General features: G+C 46.9%; 1 protein-coding gene across 4 annotated transcripts in view; it reads right to left on the bottom strand.

Moving 5' to 3' along the window:
- The window catches only part of Plekhb2 (pleckstrin homology domain containing, family B (evectins) member 2), a 29,627-nt gene extending 6,390 nt beyond the window's left edge, over positions 1-23,237 (bottom strand). Inside the window, exons 1-8 of one of the 4 annotated variants that reach the window (NM_001357425.1) lie at positions 23,133-23,207; positions 20,860-20,971; positions 11,279-11,323; positions 10,038-10,190; positions 9,623-9,725; positions 8,684-8,723; positions 6,966-7,055; positions 3,791-3,896 (exon numbers count right to left, since the gene is read on the bottom strand). In NM_001357425.1, the coding sequence (NP_001344354.1) occupies positions 3,791-3,896; positions 6,966-7,055; positions 8,684-8,723; positions 9,623-9,725; positions 10,038-10,190; positions 11,279-11,315 (529 nt within the window). In that variant the 5' untranslated portion in view covers positions 11,316-11,323; positions 20,860-20,971; positions 23,133-23,207. Of the gene's footprint in view, positions 1-1,638; positions 3,897-6,965; positions 7,056-8,683; positions 8,724-9,622; positions 9,726-10,037; positions 10,191-11,278; positions 11,324-20,859; positions 20,972-21,218; positions 22,120-23,132 lie in introns of those variants that run through there. The other 3 variants (NM_145516.2, XM_006495898.3, NM_175421.1) reach the window with 3 other exon arrangements.
- Positions 23,238-23,923: the final 686 nt, after the last annotated feature.

The raw sequence follows: 23,923 nt of genomic DNA, 5'->3' as shown, positions 1-23,923 counted from the left end.
GGTGTACAAACAATTTAACATAATTTAATTTTTAAAGCAAGAGAGAAGGGAGGCCTGGGGGAGAACTCTTCTCACAAGAAACCATGGAAACGGCAAGTGAGTTTCTTGCAGGCTTAAGGAATTTCAGCTGCCACACTATAGACACTCACCTGAAACTCTGTCACTTTAAAACTTTAATATTTATTTATTTATTTGTGGGTGTTGGGCATGCTCCATTGAACCATCTCACCAAACCCATCTCTGCACTTTTTGCAAACACCCATGATGAACAAAAGGCCAACCCTGCCTGATGTCCTGTGGTGATCCATGTGATATACAAATAAGGTCAGTCTTAATGTAGCAGATTACCATCTTAGTTTCTCTGTCACTGTGATAAATCACCATGACCAGTACAACTTAGAGAAGGACAGGCTCATTTGGGTTTATGGATCCAGAGAGATTAGAGTCTGTGCCATCACAGAAAGAAAAACATGACAATATGAACGAGGAACAGCGGAGAGTTCACATCTCAAAATAAGAGCAGGCAATATTCTCAATATCAGATGCAGATATTGTTGCCCACTGAAACCTATCAAGCTGGGCCTCCGCAGACCACATCGCTCTCAGCACTGTCTTCCAAGAACCTACTGGGATGGCCTATTAAGCTCTGCTTATAACATCCAACCACATGTCTAGGTCAAAGTTTCGGTCTTCCAAAAAACAAACAAACAAAAACAAAACAACATATAGTCAGGTCTGTCACAGCAATAGCCCACTCCCTGCCTTAGTTACCATTCTATTGCTGTGATAAAAAAAACAAAAAACAAAAAACACCATAGCTAAGACAACTTATGGAAAGGAGTTAATTTGGGCTTACAGTTCCAGAGGGTTAAGAGCCCATTATCACCACAAGAAGAAACCAAGGCAGCAAGCACCAGGCATGGCAGCTGATCAGCGAGAGCTCACATGCCCAACCATGAGCAGGAAACAGAGAGCTATCAGGAAATGGTCCAAAGCTTTTGAAACCTCAAAGCTTGCCCTGAGTAATACACCTCCTCTAGCAAGGCCACACCCCCTAAACCTCCCCAAACAGTGCTACCACCTAGGGTCCAAGTATTCAAAGGCCTAAGAATATGTGTGGGGGATATTGAATTCAAACCACCTCAACTATGTATAGAGAGACTAATGCATTTCTATTTGAAGAAGCAAAGAACACAAGGTGACTACACATACTTCGATACAAAGTTTCTAGATCATTTCCAGTTCTGAGATGGTAAGAGAACCAAGAGATAAGAGCATAAGTTCAAAGCAGTTATTGGAACAGAATGACCCACTTTCGATTAGAAAGGCTGTGCAGACAGGAGTAGCTGACTTGAGCTTGCACTGCACAAGTGTAGTTATAACACTAAGAAAACAGCCTGGTTTCTGTTCACCCCGTGCTTCAGCGGCAACCAACAAGATCCTGTACTTCAGCTTGTAAGGTTCAAGCGTTCACTACCACACGGCCCAGCACAGTAGCTCACACAAACAATCCCAGCACTTAGGGGGCTGGGAGGAGGAACTCAAGCCGAGAACCAATCTGGGATGCGCAGGAAGACCCTGTCTCAAAGCAAACAACTATCAAGTATTCATAAAGTAGACTTTCTTTTTCTTCTTCTTCCATTTGTTGTTTATTCTGTGCCAAGCCAGCCTCAGCTGAAGAAATCCTTGAACTTCTGATTCTCTTGACTGTGCCACTTGGGTTTTATGCCACGCTGCGGGTTTGTTCAGGCTACATGGGATTCTCCCACCTGAGCCATAGCCTCAGGACTCAATTCCAAAGAAATAAAGCAGACCATCCCCTAGCTGAGAACACTCGCTTTGCACAGGACTCTGAAGCACGGGCCCAACAGAACCTTAACAGCGGGCTGTCCTTCAGGCTGTCCTCTGACGTCCCCACACGAGCTGTGGCACACATGCGCCCACACACGCATACACAACACATGCACAGGAAATAAATACAAATGTAGTGCTATTAAATCAAAAGGACTTTAGCTACATAAAGATATGTAAATGTCCAAAAGCCATTTTTAATACCTTGCATGGATGTTCCTATCCTTCCATTTGGCTCACTGCTTTTGTTCTTATTTGTTTGTTTGTTGCTTTCTTGTTTGTTTTTTTAATGCTGATCACTGAATGCAGAGCCTCACATACACCAAGCACTAAACTTCACCCTCAGACTTGATATTCTTTACTCTTTGTATTTGTTGTTCACATGCACAGAGCTAAGTGAATGTTCCAAAGACTTCAATGTGGGCCTTTTATTTTCTGCAGTGTCCGGCCAAGGATTCTCTAAGGTCCCTAGCAGGTTTCCCATGGATCTTGGTCCCACCTCAGAATCCCATATACCAACAGCAGTAAAAATCACATCTCACTAGATTTTAAACTTTCTTGCTAGTCTAAAATTGTCAAGTTTAGGGCTGGAGACATGGCTCAGCGGTTAAGAGCACTGACTGCTCTTCCAGAGGTCCTGAGTTCAATTCCCAGCAACCACATGGTAGCTCACAACCATCTATAATGGGATCTCTTCTGGTGTGTCCGAAGACAGTGACAGTATACTCATATATGTAAAATAAATAAATCTTAAGAAAAATAAAGCATTTAAATAAAATTGTCATGTTTAGTAAATAAGAATAGAGACACACCATTGGTTTGAATTTCATATAACAAATAACTTTTTAAGTATAACTATGTCCCATTAAACAACAACTAATTATTTTGGGAGCTATAGAAAGAATCTGAGAGGCCATGTGTGGCAGACGCACCCTTTGCCACTGAGCCCCAGGGAACCTCTTGTCTCCACATCCCCAGTGCTGGGACACAGGTGCACATTGCCATGCCTGGCTTTTATATGGCTCTTACATGGCGCTGGATCCCATCTCAGTGCGCATGTGTAACCTCCGGTGCGCACGCTCACACAGCAAGCACTTCACCTGCGGAACCATCTCCCCAGCTCCTTAGTCTTACTGTAGATTTGTACTGTGCCACCAGAATGCCTTCTAAGTTGTGTGGTTTCATTACACTATTCCTTACTTATCATGAGCTGCTAGTGTTTCAGACTGACTGGCAAGGGGGCTGGAGAGACGGCTCAGCAGTGAGATCACCTGCTGCTCCTCCAGAGAGCCCTGCTTCAGTTCCCAGCACCCACAAGTCAACTCAACCATGTATAACTCCAGTTCCAGGCACCAAATGCCCTATTCTGGCCCCGACAGGCACATGCACTTATGTGCACACATCTACAGACAGGTACACACAGGGAAAACTAAATCTTTTTAAAAATGTTTAAATTGAGTGACATACGGGAAATGTAAGCAACTAAGGTATATTTGGTTACATTTTAAATAAAGATTACTAAAACCTTTAAATAATCAAAGACTGGGCTGGAGAGATAATTTAGTGGGGCCAATCTGACAACCCAAGTTCAAACTCTGGGACCCACACAGTGTTAGGAGACAACTGATTTCCTTGAATTGCCCTCTGGCCTTCCCTCATGGGCTGTGACATACATGTACCCACACACATATGTGTAACAAGTGCACACAAAATCAATAAAAATGTAATCGTTTTTAAATAAAAATCACTCTAGCACTGTAAAGATATGTGAAAACCCAAAAGACTATTTGAAGAAAAATACACAAAGCTCAGAGCGGCAAAGTGATTTGGGGTCTCCAGTGAGAGCGTGCAGCTCATTTAACTTCCAACTGGAAAGGAGGCCTCCTCCTCCTCGCCCCGCTGTACGCAGAGACCGGGAGCGGCAGCCAGCGTGCATTACCTGCATACGGGTACTGGTATGGCACTGCATATGCCTGCCCGTTGGCGGCATAGACAACTTGAGTTCCTGCGGGGTATGCGCCGCTGTATGGACCATAGCCGTAGACCTGGAAGGAGACAAAGTCCCATGAGAAACACAGTTTTGAGGGAGGGGCTGGTGAGTTGGCTCAGTGGGTAAAGGCACTTGTCACCTAGCCTGATGACATGCTGTGTCCCCTGAAACTCACATTGTAGAAGGGATGAGTTGAGTTCTAAAAACTGTCCTTTGTTAGCAATAATGAAATCAACATACTTAAGTGAGCAGGGGTGCTGGGGGAGGGAAGGGGAGACGAGAGATGATGTGATGATACATACATGCATACATATATACATACATGTATACATACATACATACATGGGTGGCACCTGACCTCCACAGGTGTGCAATGGCGTATCCTAAATTGGTTAGTGGAGACACTGGTAACTCAGAAATCCCAATGAGTACAGATAGAAAAGGGGGAGGGACCAGGGAAAGTTTGCTCTCTCTGCCCAAAGAGCCAATAACTCCTCTACTCTACACAAACACTAAGAGCCCACTGCAGGAACACCCTATTCCCATCCCCAAAGGTCAGAGGTGGAAGCCCTAACCAGCATGCGCTACAACAGCCTCAACTACAACTACAACAGCTACAGCAAGCCTCCCCTGACCCCCTAGAGTACAGCCAGAAAAGGATGCACGTGGAGGATCTGGTGTAGACCAGATAACAAGGCACTCACTCTACCATGCAGCAGACCGAGGAGTGAGCCACAGAGTCCATCACTGCCGAGCAGAGGCAATCTGCCCTCCCCACCCCTAAGAACCACTAAAGGCCTTGTGGGGGTGGGTCAGCTGGCCGGACACCATGCACCTGTCAGTGGAAGTCGAGCAGTAATGGGCAGTCCTCTCTTCCCAACAAAGTGCTCTAAGGAGACTCAGAGAAAATCTAAACTCCTGAGCTGGAGCCCGGCCCCCGCTGTGGGCTGAGAATCTGGACTCCACCTGGCAAGATCCGAGTCTCTCCATGTTTAAAATGTCAGGGTTTTGACCAATAATCACTTTTAGCACGAACAGCCAAGATCGCAAACAAAATGACACAGAAGAAGGCCCACACTGAGACTGTAGAGATGTCAGATGTGGGCTGGAGTGCAGCTCATTGGGCGGAGCTTGCTAGGCATGCAAGAAAGGCTAGGTTCCAACCCAGCACCTAGGGTGAAAGATGCTAGAATTATCTAGAAAGGACTTGTGTATTGGGCTCTGGTGTATATATGTTGTGCAATGTATGGTGCAGGGGCAAATGTACATGTATAGAAGGTATACACGCCCATGCATGCATGCAGAGGCCAAAAGAGGACACTGGGTGTGCTCGCCCAATCTCTCACTCCCTCTACTCCCACACCTTATTCCCTTGAGATAGCGTCTCTTACGGAAAAGATTTTTTTTCCTGCCACAGTCTACTAGTTCTTTAGAACTTTCTATGTAGGCAAGGCTGACCTCAAACTCATAAAAATCCACATGCTTCTGCCTTCTGAGAACTGAGTCTAAAGGTGCGCACCACCACACTCAGCTCGGGAAAGAACTTTTTCAAGACAGGGTTGCTCTGTATAGCCCTGGCTGTCCTGGAACTCGAAATATAGACCAGGCTGGCCTCGAACTCATGGTGAGCTGCCTGATTCTGCCTCCTGACTGCTGGGATTAAAGGGGTACGCCATCACACTTGGCCCTCTAGAAAGGATTTTAAAGTAATTATTATAAAAATCTTTCAGTTAATAATTAGGAAATGAACATACTTAAATGAAAAAAATTAAAAACTCTACCCAAAATAATAAAAAAAAACATATAAGAAAAACTCAGTATAATACATACTATATATTAATATACAAAGAATACAAGTTCTGGAACTAGCCAGGGTGTGGCGCTGCACACTTGTAACTCCAGATTTTGGGAAGCTAAGAGAAAGTGATCAAGCCTTTACAGCACCCACATGGCTCACAGGGCTCACAACTGCCCTTAACTCAAGTTGCAGGGTATCTGGTGCCCTCTTCTGGCCTCGGGGTGTACTGCATGCATGAGGTGCTCACAGATACCTGAAGGCAAAACACTCATACACACAAAATAAAGTGTATCTTTTAAAAACAGACAGTTACATACAACCATTTGAAAATAATGGGATAATTATAAATCCAACGAACGTGTACTAAATTTTTATGCTGAAAACTGTAAAATGTTGACAAAACAAAAATAAAATAAAGAAAGCCAGGAATAAAAGCAGAGTGACAAACAGAGAAGTCCACGAGGCTCAGAGCAGCAAACACGCCTTCTCTCTAAGCGTGATGCATTGGCTTACAGCAGCTTTGTCAGAAACCTTGCAAGGCTTTGCAGTTAATACAGATAAACGGATCCAGGGCTGGCCAGATGGCTCGTTGGATAAAGGTGCTTACCGCCAAGTCTGCTGGCCTGAGTTTAATCTGCAGGACTCACAGAATGGAAGGAGAGAACCAACTCTCAAGTTGCCCTCTGACCTCTACCTGTGTGCTACAGATGCAGGCACTACATATACACACACACACACACATATACACACATATACCATATATATATATATATATATATATATATATATATATATACATACATACATACACACACACACACATATATATATATACACACACACATATATACATACATATATATATATACACATATATACATACATATATATATATATTATATATATGGTTTTTTGCTTAATTTGAGATAGACTCTCTAGATTAAGCTGGCCTCCTGTGCAGCCATGAAAGATCTGCATCTCCTAATTGCCCTGCTCCTGCATCCCAAGCACTGATCAGGAGTCCAGGTTTGTGTAGCTACCCCCAGTTTATACAGTGCTGGGGACCAAAACCTCCAGCTTGCTAGGCAAACACTCCATCAACTGACCACATCACCAGCTCCAAGAGCTGATCTGTTTCATCTAAGCAAAGAGGAATACTATGATAAAAAGGGAAGCCTTGGAGTGTATTTCTAATTTCCCTGAGACTGACTTAAGATTAAGATCAAAACTACAACCAGAAACAGAAGAAAAGAGACCAACAGAAATGGGAAAGCAGCAGAGAGCCCCGGCTTCCCTCATGTGTATGCTCTGCTCAAACCTCCCTACCTCAGGGGTTGGTGTAGCATAGGCTGCGTAGGGAGGCGGGGACGCGGCCACTGCAGTCTCTTCAGACAGGATTGCTGAACCAACGTAAGCCTGTGGGAGACAAGAGAGCTAGGACCAAGAGCACATTCACTCAGCAAAGAAAAGATCACAAAGACCCTGCTGGAGCAGGGGCAGCCTCCAGCCTCCTAAAACACCCTGAGTTCAGCAGCCAGTCCCGGCTCAGCCCCAAGCCAGAGCGGGGCACTCTTGGCCCGGGAAGGTACCTGAAGCTCGACTGCCTATAGACCAAGGGCTACTACCCTTATCAGTCCATCTGGTCACAATCACAAGTGCACAGATGCTCTTCTGTAGTCTAAAACCTGTGTGTGCCCCAGTGGAAAGGTAAAAAGTAACTTTTAAAAATCCACACGTAGATTGCACTGGGATTTTGCTAACTGCATGGCTCACTGATGTGAAATTCCAGGGCAGGGGCTGTTGGTCAAAGAAGGGGGCACGGAGTGAGCTCTGAGGTAAAGTAGCTCTGGCCAACAAAAGCTGCGACCACTGAGCTTTCGACTCTGTTTCCCACCTGTGCAAATTCTTCTGTAAGCCTCTTGTACTTTCCTATATTTTTCTGTATATATACTGGAAAAATTAGAGTCCCACCTAAGAATGAAAATGTCAACCACAACGATCTTGGGCACGAGGAGGCACTGCCAGGGATACTACAGGATTTATGGTTTCTTAGTATTAGGGATACAGGCAAGGCCAAGGTCGCCATAGCTTTTGAAGCTGAGGGCTAAAGTCTTTTTGGTTGTTTGCGGGGGGCGGGGGGTTGTTTGCTTGCTTGCTTGGTGGGTTAGCTGGTTGGTTTTTCTGGTTTTTCGAGACAAGGTTTCTCTGTGTAATAGCCCTGGCTGTCCTGTACTTGCTTTGTAGACCAGACTGGCTTTGAACTCACAGAGATCCACTTTTGCCTCCCAATGCTGGGATTAAAGCCACCATGCCCGGAGGCTGAGATCTTATGGGTGAAGTGGGCACCGTGGTTCTCTTTGAACTTTTACTTCAAATAAGAGAAGAAATCAAGATGCCGGAAACCTGGAGGAAGGTGAACACCGCCAGGTAACACTGGAACTGCGACGGCTGGCTGAGGAGGGTGTTGTCTTAGTTAACTTTCTCACTAGTCTGACTAAATAACCTGATGGAAGAAACTCAGAGGAGAAGGAGTTTGGTCTGGTTTGCAATTCTAGAGGGACACAGTCCATCATGGTGGTGAAGGCGCGGCAGCAGGTGGAAGAGTGGCAGCGGGCAGAGGAGGCAAGGTAGAAGTAGCAGGAAGGAGCTGGTCATATTACATCCAGGATCAGGACTGAGTAGAAGTCAAGTCAGGCTCAAGACAAATCCTCGGTGACCCCTGGTGACGCCCTGCCTTCCAGCGAGGCTCCACCTAAAGGTTCTGTAACTTCCCTAAACTATTCCAACAGCAGGGAGCCAAGCGCTAAAGCACGTGAGTCTATGGGGGCTGTTTCATATCAGACCACAATAGGTGCCTCTTACCATATCCAGCATGATCACTGTCAACGAGAGGCACCCTGCCCTGTTCTGCTCAGGAAGACAGGAGACCCTCCCCCTCATCCCCACCCAGCCCTTCCATTTCCCTCTTCCAGCCTCCTATTCTCCAGTTTGCTACACAGACCCACGATGTACCAACTGGGCTGGAATACCCATGGGCAGCTTACTGTGTTTGTTCTGGAATCCTGCAGTGTAAACTTCCATGCCCTGGAAAAAATGAAAAAACAGAGTACTCTGAAGTAATCCAACATTCCAACGATTCTTAAGTTCAGATAAGCCTCGGCAGTCCCGGAAAGGCTTCTGTGTAGAGAGGGACGGCTAGGCCCTAATCGCAGCACTTAGGAGGTATATACAGGAGGACTCCCATGAGCGTAGATAGATAGCTGCATAAACAATCCTCCCTTTCTCTTCACTTGATGGCTGCAGAAGGCAATCCAGATTTGTTTCCTCATCTTTCCTCAGAGGTCTCTGTTCCCATGGATTGAACTTTGTGCCTTCAAGAGACACACTGAACTTGGGGTCCTCTGCACTGATAAGTGTGGCTCACCAAGAAACAGGGTCTTTGCACATGAAATCAAATGAAAATGGGGTCAAACTTTAAGATCCTCAGTCCACCATGCTGGGTATGGGCAAGATGAGGAGAGGCCAGTAAGGGTCCCACAGACCCAGGGAGGCCTGCAAAGGAGCTGATTGCACTTCTGACCACTTCTAAAAAGTTCAGCTGTGTAGCACTAGAGTGTATGATGCAGCACTCCTATGGAGAGATGAGGACTAGAGACAGGAGACTCTCTGGAAGTCATGGGGAAACATAATGAAAAAAATCAATAAGACCCTGTCTCAAAAGCAAGATGCAAGGCGAGGACCAACGCAAACATTGTCTCCTGACCTCCACCCTTGCCACGGCATGTATATACATTGTGGACACACACAAGTACACACACACACAAGAAAGAAAGAAACTAGATCCAAGAAAAGCCCCTGTTGCGCTTCTCCCAGAGCCCCAGGCTGGAGGGAGGCTGTCCTCCCACTCTCTTCCCTTCCTAACAAAGGGAAATTAGAGTAGAAAACACTCTGTGAATTAAACACATAATCAAATGAGCACTCACAGGCAATCGTCTGTGCTCTCTGCACAGAGACTGATGGTCTTCCCGTCTCGGCAAACGATCTGCAGCAGACAGTCTCTGGGCTTCCCATCTGGAGGCTGGATGTCTAGGAGAGAGAGGCAGAATGGAGGAGTAATCTGTGGGTTGACTTTTTGTCTGTTTTGGTTTTGGTTTTTCCTCCTTATGCATTCTTAGACCTAACAACCCAGGAGTGAAGAGCAAGACTGTACATCACTGCACGGGAAACAGCCCGGGACCTAACTCCAGTGTGGGGAAGGGCGCAAGATCTATTTATCGTGATGTTCAGGATCTGAACGCCCAAGCCCCACTGTGGCTGCCCTGTCTGGACAGTGTCCAGTTGGACAGTGGGAGCAGACTCATTAAGGAAGGTGGGGTGGTGGTCCTGGGCACAGCTTACCCCGGCACTCATGCCCCGTGCGGATATTGATGCAGTCCACGGGCATGTGGACCTTATCCTCTATGCTCTGCCGAGTCTGATCATCGTAGTAGATCAGGTGACCGTCTGACCACAGGTCGAACCAATTCTTCTTCCAGCGTTTCAGAATGGTGCCTGGGGGACACACAGAGAGAGTTGGCTTTGGGTTACAATGACAAAGGCTGTTGCCCGTGCGCAGCAGGCACAGAAGAAACCATCTACCAGCCTAGAATCAATGGAAGCAATCCACCGAGCTGGCAGTATAAACAGTCAGGGCCTGTACCCCTCCAAGGGAGCACAGAGGAAGAGAGAGGGGAACACATGTGAAAGCCAAAGGGAGAAGAGCCCTGCCATCTGGATACAATCTTGCCACTGTACTCAGGAGCTCCCCAGCTGTGGACACCCGCACAAGGCCCACACAAGATCAGGCCTTGCAACACTCCATCACAGATAGGAAAACAATACTGACAAATAATAACTTCAAAAAAAAATCTCACCTTCCAAGACCATGACAGTGCTTGAGGAAAAACCAGAAGCCAGCCAAAGGACTGGCAAGGGACTTGTCCTTGGGTCTGAGCAAGATGCCTCATCAACCCTATCCACATAAAACTCAAGAGAAGGTGGCCCTGGCGTCTGGGGCTACCTTCCGAGACACCAGGTAAGGCCATTCTTATCACTCTAGGCTAAGACTACCCACAGACCTAGGGAGCGGAGCACAGCATAGCTCCCGGTGGGGAAGAAGTAGCCGGCTCTCCCTGCTCACCAGCTCATTATTCCAGTGGCAGCCTAGGAAACGAACAGCCAGTTCACGGTAGCCATGTCCGGGAGTCATGCTCAAGAACTGAGTTTTCTCTGGAGACAAAGATTTGCTAAACTCGTGCACCCACCAAGGCAGGTCTCCCCACTGACCCTTCTCGGGCTCCAGATAGGACATGCCATTTCCTACACACACAGGCCAAAGACCAGGAAGCCAAGCGTGCTCAGACCCAGCCACCTCAATAAATACCCCGTTAGTAATAAAGCACGGGGGCGGGGGGGGGGGGCAGAGCCCTCCCTGCTTCCTGGTTCCTATTAGCTCCATGGTTTCTATTAGCTCCATGGTTTCTTGAGGACCGTCACAGAGCCCTAAAGATTCCCAGAGGAGATGCACGGCAACAGTAGTAACCAGACGTGACCATTGGCAGACATGATCTGTTTTAGGGTTCTCAGATGTCTCTACTCACTCTGCCGAAGTAACCATCCACTCTTCACGAACGCCATCTCTCCAGCTGCAGGAGAGAGAGCAGACAGGGTCAGGATCAAGAGTCAGGAAAAGAACGGTTCATCTGGCTCTTTTCAACCCCTCCCCTCTCCCCTCTTCCCTCCCCACTCTTCCCTTCTCCCCTTCTCCCCTCTCCCCTCTCCTGAGGGAGCTGAGGAACAACCCAAAGCCGTGTGACCTCACACTACCTGATATTTATCAAAGCCTTCTCCACGGGTCTATACCACCCACCCTTCCTCCCACCTCCTGAGTCCCAACAGGCTCAGGGCAGCTCCAGAAATACTAAGGCTTGACTCCGCTACGGACTTGAGCCTTCTCACGACACATCCAAGTGTCCTAAAGACCTGGAGTCCAGCTGCCTCGGCCCAACGCTGATATGTTCCACAGACTCACAAGTCTAGTCATCCCTCACTGTTATCAGATGAGTAGCTAGTTCAAGGCAGAAAACCTTGGGCCTTCAAGAAAAACACTGAGAGATTTAATTCCATAAAATAGATGACCCAATCCTTCCTGCTTCTCAGAGGCCCCAGGTGTTGTTCTGGGTGGCAGTTTACGACCACCTGGAACTCCAGTTTCAGGGGATCTGACCCCCTCTTCTCTCCTCCACAGCCACTGCATGCACATGGTGCACTTAAAACACACACACACACACACACACACACACAACAAAACACTCATACAGCTAAAATGAAAACAAAAACTAAAAACCGCCCTGGGCCAGTGAGGTTTAGTAACAGGTAATGGCAATTCCTAGCACCCACACGCCAGAGGAAAACTGACTCCGAGGAGTTGTTCTCTAACCCCCAACATGTGCACCACAGCACAAGTGTGTCCCTCCACAGTAATAATAGGCATAACTTTAAAAACAAAGGATATCTGTATAGGTGAAGGAGTGTCAAAAGACTAATGACAAATGAGGAAGACCATTAACAGATGGCAGCAATGACGTCTCACACACACACACACACACTCTCTCTCTCTCTCTCTCTCTCTCACACACACACACACACACACACACACACACACACACACACACACAGAGCCATAAAACAAACAAGAACAAACTCTTAAAATACCCAGTTTGGGTCAGGAAGAGGGTTCAGTAGGCAACAGGGCCTGCGGCAAAGCCTGAAGTCAGTAGTATGATCTCTAAGACACAGAGGGAGGCAAGAGAAATCCAACTCCCTCAGGTTGTCCTCTGACCTTGGCATGCATGTCAGGGTGTGTGTGTGCACATACACGATCAATCATCAATCAATCTGTAAATTTAAATGTAAATTAGATATAAAAAATTAAAGAAGATAGTCAGTTCCTTCTCAACTCAGAAGACAAAACTCAGATGCAGAGTTCGCAGTTTTCCCCATCGGCCTGGCAAACTTCAATGCCTAGCCAGGAGGAAGTGTTGCAGTGTAGAAGGCCTGGCAGGATAAAGAGATTCCAAAATGACTTGGAGTCCCTCCCTTTGGCCATCAGACTGTGAAACAAGACACCATGCGGAATTGAGATTTTCCCAGGGATCTCATTCTGGAAAGGACAGGCCGATGCCTGGTAGAGCCAGAAGGGGAACTACTCTGGAAAGAGAATCTCCACGGTCTGACAGCGAATCAGACCACCCTGAGACTGGTCAGTGCCGGCTGAGACAACCCCTTGACCAGGAAAGCTATGCATATGTCTAGTCCTCTACTTAAACCTAAACTTCACGTTGGGACGGAGAAGACAGCCTGGTGGGAGTTGGAGGCTGTGATTGGATCTCTTCATCTCTCTTTTTCAAAGTAGCACACAATCACAAGCTGAATCCACAAAACCAGCCTCCATCTTTTTTTCCAAGAGATTGTGAACAGAGACATACCCACCCACCGCTACTGGCTGCCATCTTGTGACGGGATGGGGGAGGAGCTCAAAGGCAGCTGACCCTGAAGACAGCTGTGTTTACCAACTGGGCTAATCCCAAAACCCATCTGTGATGTGGTTAATCCCGATGGTCAATCAGCTTGATGGGACCTAGAATCACCTGCCTCAAGACCTCCAGGCATGTCTGAATTTGCAGATTAGATTACCTAAAGTGGAACAGCCCACCCTACAAGTGGGTGTCACTGTCCTGCAGGAAAGGGGAAGGGGGAAAGGAGAAAGGGGAAAGGAAAGGAGAAGAAAAAGTCCTACTAGTGAAGGCTGGACGGTGCTTAAGCGTTAAAGTTTAGACTGCGGCCCCGCTAGAAAATGCATCTTAGTTTGTTTCCTGCTACTGTGATAAACACACTGACCAAAAGCAACTTGGTGAGGAAAGGGCTTTTTTGGCTTACACATGCAGGATCACAGTCCCTTGAAGGAAGCCAAGGCAGGAACCTGGAGGTACGAACTGAAGCAGAAGCCTCAGGAGAATGCTACTTACTGGCTTGCTTCTCTTGCTTGAGAGCCGGGCCCTCCATAACAATCATAAGCAAGTCAATGACTTGCCCATAGGCCCACAGACTTGCCCATAGGCCCACAGACTTGCCCATAGGCCCACAGACTTGCCCATAGGCCCACAGACTTGCCCATAGGCCCACAGACTTGCCCATAGGCCCACAGACTTGCCCAAAGGCCCACAGACTTGCCTATAGGCCTCTCTCATGAAAGCAGCGTGTTGATAGGGATGCATGTTGGATTTACTACTTATGATGTTAGGTATGCATGCTAGGACAAAAGGCTAGGCTTACAACCGAAAGGACCAGACTTCTGCCTGACTTCCGATGGAGGGCTCGGGAGTCCTGGGACTAGAAAAGCTAGGAGCAGGCTTGAAGGCAGCTTGAACATGAGCTGCTAAGGTAACAGCCCTGGGGATCTGACCCTGGTGTTCACAAGCTGAGGACTGTGCCAGGGCTTGTCAGGCAGGCTCTCACTTACACAGTGTCTACAAGGAAGGTCAGAAGAAGCCCTGTCAATGGGTACACCCCATGACACCTTACAGCTCTCCACCCAGGTCAGAGGACAGTCGGCCAGCTGCTGGGCGTATCTCCGGAGGCAGTGGAGCTGGGGTGTGAGGCCATGTGACTCAGGGCAGAATAAGGAAGTAAACAGCCGTTTTGTCTTCTGGTCTCCTGGGCAGTGCCCCTCCACACACAACCTCTGTTTCCAGGTTTCTATCAGGCCAAAAGCAGCATGGGGCACAGCCCAGGCCCTCCACCCCAGAGAAAACAACACAACCGAATCCTGAACTCCACTCCTGATCACAACGCTTTGAGAACAATGGTCTCTGGAGAAATGGAGTTTTTCGGGGAGTCTCATGCTGGCAGGAAAAGGTTGAAGCCTGATTCTGCCACAGGGGAGGCAAGTCTCCCAGAGAGATTCCACTCGGAGCTGGATGGTGTTCTACCAATGATGAGCCAATGCTGCAGACCTGGACCAGAACTGCTGGGCTATGCACAAATGCTTCCTAACCTTCTATTTAAACCTGAACCTTGGGGCTGTAATCTGGTTTATGTGTATACAGTGTATGTGCCTGTGCACACTCAATAAATAAAAACATTTTAAATGATTAAATTTTAAGACAATTCCTTTTGGTTTCAAGAGAGGGTCTCTTCATTTTTATTTCCGTGTAGGTGTGCCTGTAGTCTGCCACATGTGTGCAGATGCCTGAGAAGGCGTGAAAAGGGCCACAGATCCCCTGGAATGGGAGTTGCAGGTGGCTGTGAGCTGCCCACTGCGGATGCTGGGAACCAAACTTAGGGCTTCTTAGGGGCAGCGCCATGCTCTTGACTGTGCTGCCTCGAATTAAATAAAAATGAAAAGAAAAATTTTTTTGGAGGAAGGTTCAAACAGGATTTCTTTATGTAGCTAGAGTTGTTCTGTAACTTGCTCTATAGACCAGAATCAGGCTGGCCTCAAACTCAGAAATTCACCTCCTTTCACCTCCTGAGTGCAGGATTAAAGTCATGTGCCACACTGCCTTGCTTAAATAGATATTTTAAAAGGAAAAACAATTCTGCTAAAAACAAAGGTTATATAACTTTCAGCATCAATAAATAACAAATAAATAAAATAAATAAATACCCAGCTTACGTGATTTTGGAAAAACCACGGAGAAAGAACAAAGAAGTAGCGGTGGGATAATGTTTCCCGGAACAACAGGCTCCTAGATTCCTTAGAACTTTTAAAGGCTCCTAGGGGCCGAAGGCAGGCACGGCAGTTGGCAGTACACACAGCCTTGCAGAGTTCAGTTCCTAGCATCCATGGCTGCCTGCTCAAGCACTTACAACTTCAGTTCCAAGAGATCCTACACCTTCTTCTGGATCCATGGGCGCTGCACACACGTGCATGCTTTGCTGTTGTTTGTTGTTGCTGCTGTCATTAAACTACTCAGACTAGTTGGGCCTGGTGGGCATGTGCCTTTAATCCCAGGGTCCTACCACCTATAGGCAGGTGGATCTCTGGAAGTTCGAGGATTACTCTATCTACATAGTGAATTCCAGGCCAGCCAGGGCTGATAGGGAGACAGTATCACAAAAACAAACAGATAAATCCTCAGTAAAATAGATGACTAAAACCCTCTGATGTACAGAGGAAAAAAAAAATAAAAAGGTCTAAGGCATCTTCATCAACGATGCAAGAAGCCAGGGCTGGAGAGATGGCTCAGAGGTTAAGAACACTGGCTGTTCTTCCAGTGGACCCAGGTTTGAGTCCCACCACCCACACAGCATCTATGTGTCTGTAACTCCATTCCCAGAGAATTGGATACCTTTTCTGGGCTCTGCAGGCATTTTGTACATGCAATGCACAGACATCCTAAGCACCCTTACACATAAGAATAAAGGATAAAAAAAGTAAATGTTATTTTTAAAAATACAATGCTAGAAATTATGGGGCAATGAAGCTTCAATGTGATAAGGGAAATGGATTCTACGCCCAAATTCCATTATTATCCAAGGAAATAAAAGATATGGACATGCGTGTGTTCCAAGGACCCTGCGTCCATAGTCTAACAAAGATGAAAGGACTCTGGCCAGCTCCAGTGTAGTGGGCATGGCTCTGGCAGGCCTTGCCCTTCTCCCCCATTCCCTCTTCCTTGCTAAAAACTGTTATATTCCTAAAGCTGGCCCTCAAGGTCTATTCCCTTATTGATCCACTTCCTCCTCCTGAGGCTGAACTGACTTCCGAGGTCCATCTATCAAAAGCACTTTAGTTCAGCAATCAAAAGCCCCCATTGGCTCAACTAAGTAACATGGCCAATTAAAATTAAACACTTCATCCTAACACGGGGTTTCCCCCTTTACCTTTATAAACTGCCATTTTCCTATGTGCCACATCTGTCTCCCCTCTATCCAATCCTTTGTCCCATTTCATGACAAATGTCCCTGCCCTCTCTCCTTTGTTCTTCTCTATCTCCTGTCTTTGTCTCTTGTTTCTCACCCTCTGTCCCTCTGATGCAAGTCAGTCTCCTTGGTGCTGAGAACTTGGCCTTGGGGTTCCTGATCGGATACCCAGTCTCTGCAGAAAATATCTGATCGAAATGAGAACAAATCTAGCATGGCAAACAGATCTTTCCAACCTGGAGCAGAGAACAAGAGGACACCCTTCAGACCTGAGAGGATGCAGTCAACACAGAGAAGGGCCCTCTAGAGAGAAAAGGGAACTTCTAGTCACCAGAGGGTTCTAGACTTCAGGAAGCAGACTGATGGCTGGTACTCCCAGGGAGCACAAGACCACCGGGGAGGACGGCTCAAACGCAGAACTTTCCACATCCTGGGACCAGTCCCCAAAGCACAAGGCCACACACCACATCAACAGAAATGTTATCTCATATCTATATCAGTATCTATAGAGATAGACATAGAAATATATGTAAATCCTGTATCAAATACGATATTAAAAAGGTGAAAATAGTTGACCCTAGTAAGAGAAGAGTGAGAGTTGGGGCAAGAAACCTGTGCTTTTACTCTAAGGCCTAAAGTCATGTTGGGCTTTTCAACGTATGTACACACATTATTTCAATAAACAGGAACATGAAATAGTGAACTGCTGTTCCCAGAACGAAAACAGAAACAACAAAATTTAAAAACAAACAAAACAAAACAAAACAAAACAAAAACCAACCCACAGAATTAAGTGAAAGATTCCACATGGCTGGTGTACTAATTAAAACTCCCTTCTTGTGGAGAGTTGGAATGTGACAGATCCAGAGACAAATTACCTTGAGCTATCTTTAACTCCCCTCCGATGCCCACTAGGGCATCTGACCAAACATTCTTTCAAAAAATGCAAACCTTCGTGTCATATTGACTTAGCAGACAGCTAAATCCCTGCTTTTCCCCACGTGCTAGTAACCTAACTGATGTTACACCCACGTGCCCAGACCTAACCTAAGACTTTGTTCTGTTTGTTCAGTTGGAACTTGTCTTCCAGAGAAAAGTGAATCCGTGTTCTGGGGCCATGGTCGTCACCCGTATTCGTCTAAGAACAAACCACATATGATTTGAGGCAAGAGCTAGGTTTCCCACTGGTGCATCCAAATTCCCTTCAAATGCACTGTCTTAGCTGAGGTTTAAACCCAACTTACTTAAATTTCTATCACTGTGACCAAAACAACTTGGGGAGGAGTTATCTCACTCACAGTTCCGCATCACAGGCCATCATCTTCCTGGACTCTGACCAGGCCACATGAGGCCAGGCATCAATTTCTCTCCCATGACCCCTTCAGCCCCTGAGCTCCAACTGCAACCGAAGTTGCACCTTTACTAATGGCCTCTCCTGACTTCTCACCATCAAAACAGGAACTCCAGTCAGGAACCAGAGCAGAGACAACAACGTGGTGGGAGAGGGGGAGGGGGAGGGGGGAGACACGCTGCTTGCCATCTTGGTCCTCCTGGCTGGCTCAGCCTGCTTTCTTACTCAACACAGAACCACCTGCCCAGGGGCAGCACAGCCCACATCAATCAGTGATCAAGATAATCACCTTCAGATTATTTACAGAAAATTATTTACAGAAGATTATTTACAGGAAATCTGACCGAGGCACTTTCTCAATTGAGGTTTCTCTTCTAAGGTGTGTCAAGTTTTCAAAACAAAACAAACAAACCAAAAAAAAAAAAAAAAAAAACAACCCACCATCATAACTGGCCCCCTGTCAACCTGACACACAAATGTAACACTATTAAACAATAAACTTCCCTTTTTCGTTTGTCCTCAAGGTCTCATTTTAATAACAACAGTGAATATTAAAGCATCTCAACTTTAAAAAGTTCCGACAGTCACTAAAAAAGTCAACACTTAAAAGTCCGACATTTCTTACAATATTCAAAGGCTCTCTTAAAAACTAAGTCTCTCTACCATTCCATGGTCTCTCAACTGTGGGCTCCTGGTGAGACTCCCTCCGTTTATGTTTGGATCCTGTAATGTGACATACAAGTGACAAAGGCAGCAAATGATAATGATGCAAAGGGATAAACTATAAATCGTGGAACACAGCATGCCACCACGTCCCCAAACTGAAATCTTTCTGTTCTTCCAGAGTCGGTCATGTGTCCTGGGTACTCTTCCCACCCCCATGGTGAGTGGATTCGTTATTTTCCTAACTGCTCTGGCAGAATAATTGACCAAAGCCATTTGCTGAAGAAAGGGTTTATTCCAGATCACAGGGACATCGTAGCTGTGAAGACAGGCAGCCCCTGGTCACCTTGCACCTGTAGTCAGGAAGCAGAGAGAGGCATGCGCTGATGTTCGGCTGGGTTTCTCCTCTGACTCAGTCTAGAACCCCAGTCTGTTGTGGGGTGCCACCCACATTTAGAGGAGATTTTTTCACCTCAACTAACCCAATCCAGAAAGCCCCTCACAGGCAAGCACAGAGGCCTGTATTCTAGACCATCCTAGAGCTTGTCAAGTTGATTGACAGTCAGTGTTAATGATCACAGAATCTGTTTAACATTGACTCTTCCGGCCCTTTAACCTGCTGGAGAAATAGCTACCTTGGGTTGAATATTTGTCAAGTCCCCTCTCCAAAAACGCTTGTATATTATTTCAGTCAATTTTCCAAAATTTCATCAAGTTGATGGTATATTTTCATTTTATAGTTAAAACATAATAATAATAATAATAATCATAATAAAAAGGCTTGGAAATCTCAAGTAAGTTACCCAAGGTGACCAACTGAACGAGGATTTGAACCCAGGTCTTTTGGGTCCAAAGTCTATACTTAGAAACATTAGCCTTTATTAAGTTTTAAAATATATGACCACGCTTCCTGACTTTCAGTTCCTATAATACAGTCACTAAAATTCCCCCCTTCCTATTTGAAAGCAAAGAGAATTATCAGAAAATAAAGACAGATTTCATCTAGGTTGGCCTTTTTGGTTTTGGCTTTGTTTCACCAACTTGACACAAGCTTAGAGCTACATGGGAAAAGGAACTTCCATTGAGAAAGTCTCCATCCATTTGTTCACAGGCAAGCCTGGAGGGCATTTTCTTGATTAATAACTGATGTGGGAAGGCCCAGGCCACTGTGGGCATGGCTACCCCTGAGCCTGGGCTGCATAAGAAATATCAATCTAATTGCATCTTTCCTCTCTCGGCTCGCACTGTCCAGTTTTGGGTCAGTTGCTGACACTAATCAAATCATTCTTTAATTTGTCTGCCATCCACTAATGCAGAAGAAAAGGCTGGAGAAAAAGACAGAAAGAAGTTGCATATGAATGTCAGCTAAAAGCAAGGTCAAGCTCTCGGGGAGTCAAGGAGAACCCACCCCTCTCCCGCCCCTTCACGCTGTCGCTAGCTAGTGGTACAGGAGCAAATTTCTGTGCAGCTACTCTGACAGGAGACAGAACAAAGCTGCCAAAGGTATGTGCTGCTTGTATAGGGTGTGCTTAAAAACAAAAACAAAACACAAAAAAAAAACCAAAAAAACAAGCAAACCTGCTCAGATTTCTCACACACACACACACACACACACACACACACACACGTTAAGACAGCTCATAAAACCATCTCTCGCATACAAACAAAACACTCCAAGTGTTCTTTTCAGCTCTGATCCAGCTCTCTTGCCTCCTGGCTCCTGAGCCCTGCAGGCCTCAGGGAAACTCTGCTGGTTTTTCTTTACCCATCTCAACAGCACAACCGCTTACTGTTTCAAACAGCTTTATGCTGGAAAGTTCCTGACAAGTTTGAAGCCATATTAAGCATTACCTATACACAGCAGCAGCAGCAGCAGGATGCCACCACCGCCCATATGATACAGAACCTACAGATATGACTCATTACTGACCAGATCGAATGCAAAAGCACAGGAAGGGAAGATATGAGCATTACAGTCTAGCTACTCTATATTTTAAGGGTACAGGACACATTTGTAATCCGTGTCATAGAAAGCAATCTGCACACACACACACCCTTTCAAGGTATGCAGTTCTGATTTAACCCTTCGGTCCAGGCGACACAGAGAGGCACGAAGGACTCAGCATCCTTAAGATGAGACTGCCATAGAGCAGTTCGGGCAATAAGGAGAGGTGACAGACACCATAGACCTCAGGGACTGTGTCTGGCATGGTAAACTGCCTTTGGCTGCAGCTGACTTACAAGAGGGCGATCAAAGGTGCGAATCTGCCTCCCTCTCGGATCACTGACTCTCTGCATAAACTATCACTTAAAGGTTCAGGTTCCAGCTAGAAAGATAGGAGATAGAAAGGGGCTGGGGCAGACAGACAGACAGACATAATGAGAGAGAGAAACTGGTTTCATAAATTCAGTTTTTATTATCAGGAGATTGACTTACAAAAAGAAAAAGTGCTTACACCCTTAATTTACTGAACAGCTACTGTGTGTCTGACAGGAAAACACCATAACCCAGTTTTGGTTCCTGCCCTGAGGAAGATAGGTGGGAGATCTCTCACACAGAGAACAAACACCACAGACACCAGATAAACCCAGGCAAGTACCTGCTGAGCTAGAGGGTCTCTTCCCAAGCTACCTGTCAAAGCAGCCTAAGAAAGGAGGGCTTTCTTCACTCCAAAAGGCAAGCCCACAGCACAGGCTGGTGGATTCCAGCCATGTTTGGTCAATACTCCAGCTAACACTCCCTGCCCTAAGTAAGTAGGCAATAAATCCCAGTCGCCACCCTACCACTTCCTGCAAAGTGGGACAAGTCACTTCCTGCATGGGTCGCTTCAACCTATCCTAGTCAAATGAGATGCACGAGGGGGGTGGGAGGTTGGAGGAATTAGTCACTGTGTTCTGAACGAGCCACGTAGTCTCGCTAGAATCTGTGAGCTTCCCACCTTTCTAAAACACTGGCAATCACTCCACTCCTTTATGAAGACTCTCTGTAAGCCACTCTGCACCTGAGAGTTGGACACAACAAATTCTGCTTACCCCAAATAAAAACCCCTGACCTCCCAAAGTCTCAATCTAACTATTGTTATTGCATAACAATAAAATGTAACCAAAAGGAGTCAGGGCTTGTACAATCAAACACGGAAAACTAAAGGCACTATAATACAGACCATGAAAGTGCAGAGGAGCAGGAGGCCCAGCGGAGCAGGGCAACCCCAGGAAGAAGAAAGCCCTGGGGTCTCAGTAAAGCAGTAGCGGTACTTTGTGAAGTCACAGGAGCTATCAGAAAGGCCAAACTGCTCCCATCCTCAGAAGAGCCCCCACCACCTTATCCAGACATAGGTGGAGAAGGGGAGGGAGGGTAAGGGCTAAGCAGCTCTACGGGAAGATACCATTTAGGACAGGGGGCACCTGGGAAGGGATGCGTAGGACTGGGGAGGATACATCAAGAAGTGGGCATTTGGGCCGGGCGGTGGTGGTGCACGCCTTTAATCCCAGCACTTGGGAGGCAGAGGCAGGCGGATTTCTGAGTTTGAGGCCAGCCTGGTCTACAAAGTGAGTTCCAGGACAGCCAAGGCTATACAGAGAAACCCTGTCTCAAAAAAAAAAAAAAAAAAAAAAAAAATGGGCTTTTGGTGAACCCGGAAAAGACCCTGAGGAAAGGGCAGGGGTACAAGACAGACCTGGTCACTGGGTCAGGAGAAGAAAAGATTATGGTGGGGAACACTGAAGAATCCCTGCAGAGACCCAGGGGGAAATGGAGGGGAGCTAGGCTAGACAGGACCCTAAGGAAGACTATGAAGGGCTGGGAGGATAGATCAGGAAGTGGGGAAGAGACAGACTTGGAGGAGGGAGTACAACCAGAATGTGGGACACTAGCGACAGGGGAGGAGTCAGGAGCTGGAGGGGAATACAATCAGGATGGGGACGCTAAGTAAGGAGGAACGTAGTAGCTGGGGGGCCGATGGGGGGAGGATACAATCAGGATGGGGACACTGGGAAGGGGTAGGAGGTGGGAAAGGAAGAGAACAGTCAGGGTAGGGACACTGAAGAGACAGGAGGGGAGGGGGGGATACAATTAAGATTGAGGACATGGGGGAGTGGGGAGGAGGCAGGGAGAGGCTGGAGTAATATAATGAGGATGGATACTGGGGAAAAGGCAGGAGCTAGTGTGAGGTGGAGTGTATCATCAGAACAGCAGACGTTAGGGACGAGGGAGGGGTGTGGGTCAGAATGGAGACACTCTGGAAAAGGAAGAGGGCAAGAGCTGGGGGGGGGGGGGGAGGCGAGGAACATTAGAGAAGGGGGAAGGAACAGGGGCTGGGGGGGGTGGTGTCACCGAGGAAGTGGGCGCGGCCAGCAAGGTTAGAGCTCCCCAGAGCCAGGCTTTGAGAGGGGGTATTGGCGAAGCGGGTTACCCCCGGAGGGGCGTGAGCGGGGCCGAATGGGGTACCTCCGACCGGGGAGGTCCGGGGAAGGGGTCGCACGCGGGCGCAGGGGGGCTCCGCGGGCACAGTCACCTGCGAATGTTCAGGCCGCCAAGACAGGGATCAGGCTGAGAGCGCAAGGTCGCCGGCTTCTCCTGCTTCTCCGCTGGACGCGCGAGTCCTGGTCCTGCGTCACCGCCTCGAGCCATGCGCATGCGCGCAAGGCAGGTGCCACCCGGGTGCAGGGCCGAAGCCAAGGCGTTGCTCTCAACCTGGGCTGTTATCTGCTCAAAGGTGGTTCTAAGTTTCTTGATCTTGGCCTCTAAACACAGAGCTTCGTAGAGAAAAGCGTGACAGCGGGAATGGGGGCAAGCCAAGGGCAAACTGAACCTGGGACCTCTCAGAGCCAGAAATGAAGACCTGCAGGCTTAAAAACCAGGAAGATGGAGATGTCAAAACTGAAACAGCAATCAAGGAACAAAACTGGAAGTCTTAGCAATAACTCACATAGAAATGTTATAGCTTAGAATATAAAATATAAGGATAAAAAAATAAATGAGGAAGGAGCCGGGGGGTGTTAGTAGGACTGTAATCTCAGTACTGGGGAGGCTTAGTCAGGAGGATAATAACTTTGAGGGCAGCTTGGGCTACATAACATGGCAGTACACAGCTGTAATCTCAGCATTTGAAAGATGTGGTAAGAAGATATAAAGGAAGGCCAAGATTATCTTTAGCTAGGTAGTGAGCTCAAGGTCAGTCTAAGGAAAAAAAAATACTCTTTTAATTATAGTGCCTTGTGTATCCCAGGTTTTTTCTAGGTTCTTGGTGTCTCAAACAATGACTTGCACAACACAGAATAAAGGTTGTCAAAGGGTACATTTATT

This window comes from Mus musculus, chromosome 1, assembly GCF_000001635.26.
Source record: "Mus musculus strain C57BL/6J chromosome 1, GRCm38.p6 C57BL/6J".
NCBI lineage: Eukaryota > Metazoa > Chordata > Mammalia > Rodentia > Muridae > Mus > Mus musculus.
The sequence above is the reverse complement of the archived record's forward strand: the minus strand, read 5'-3'. Positions and strand labels throughout refer to the sequence as shown.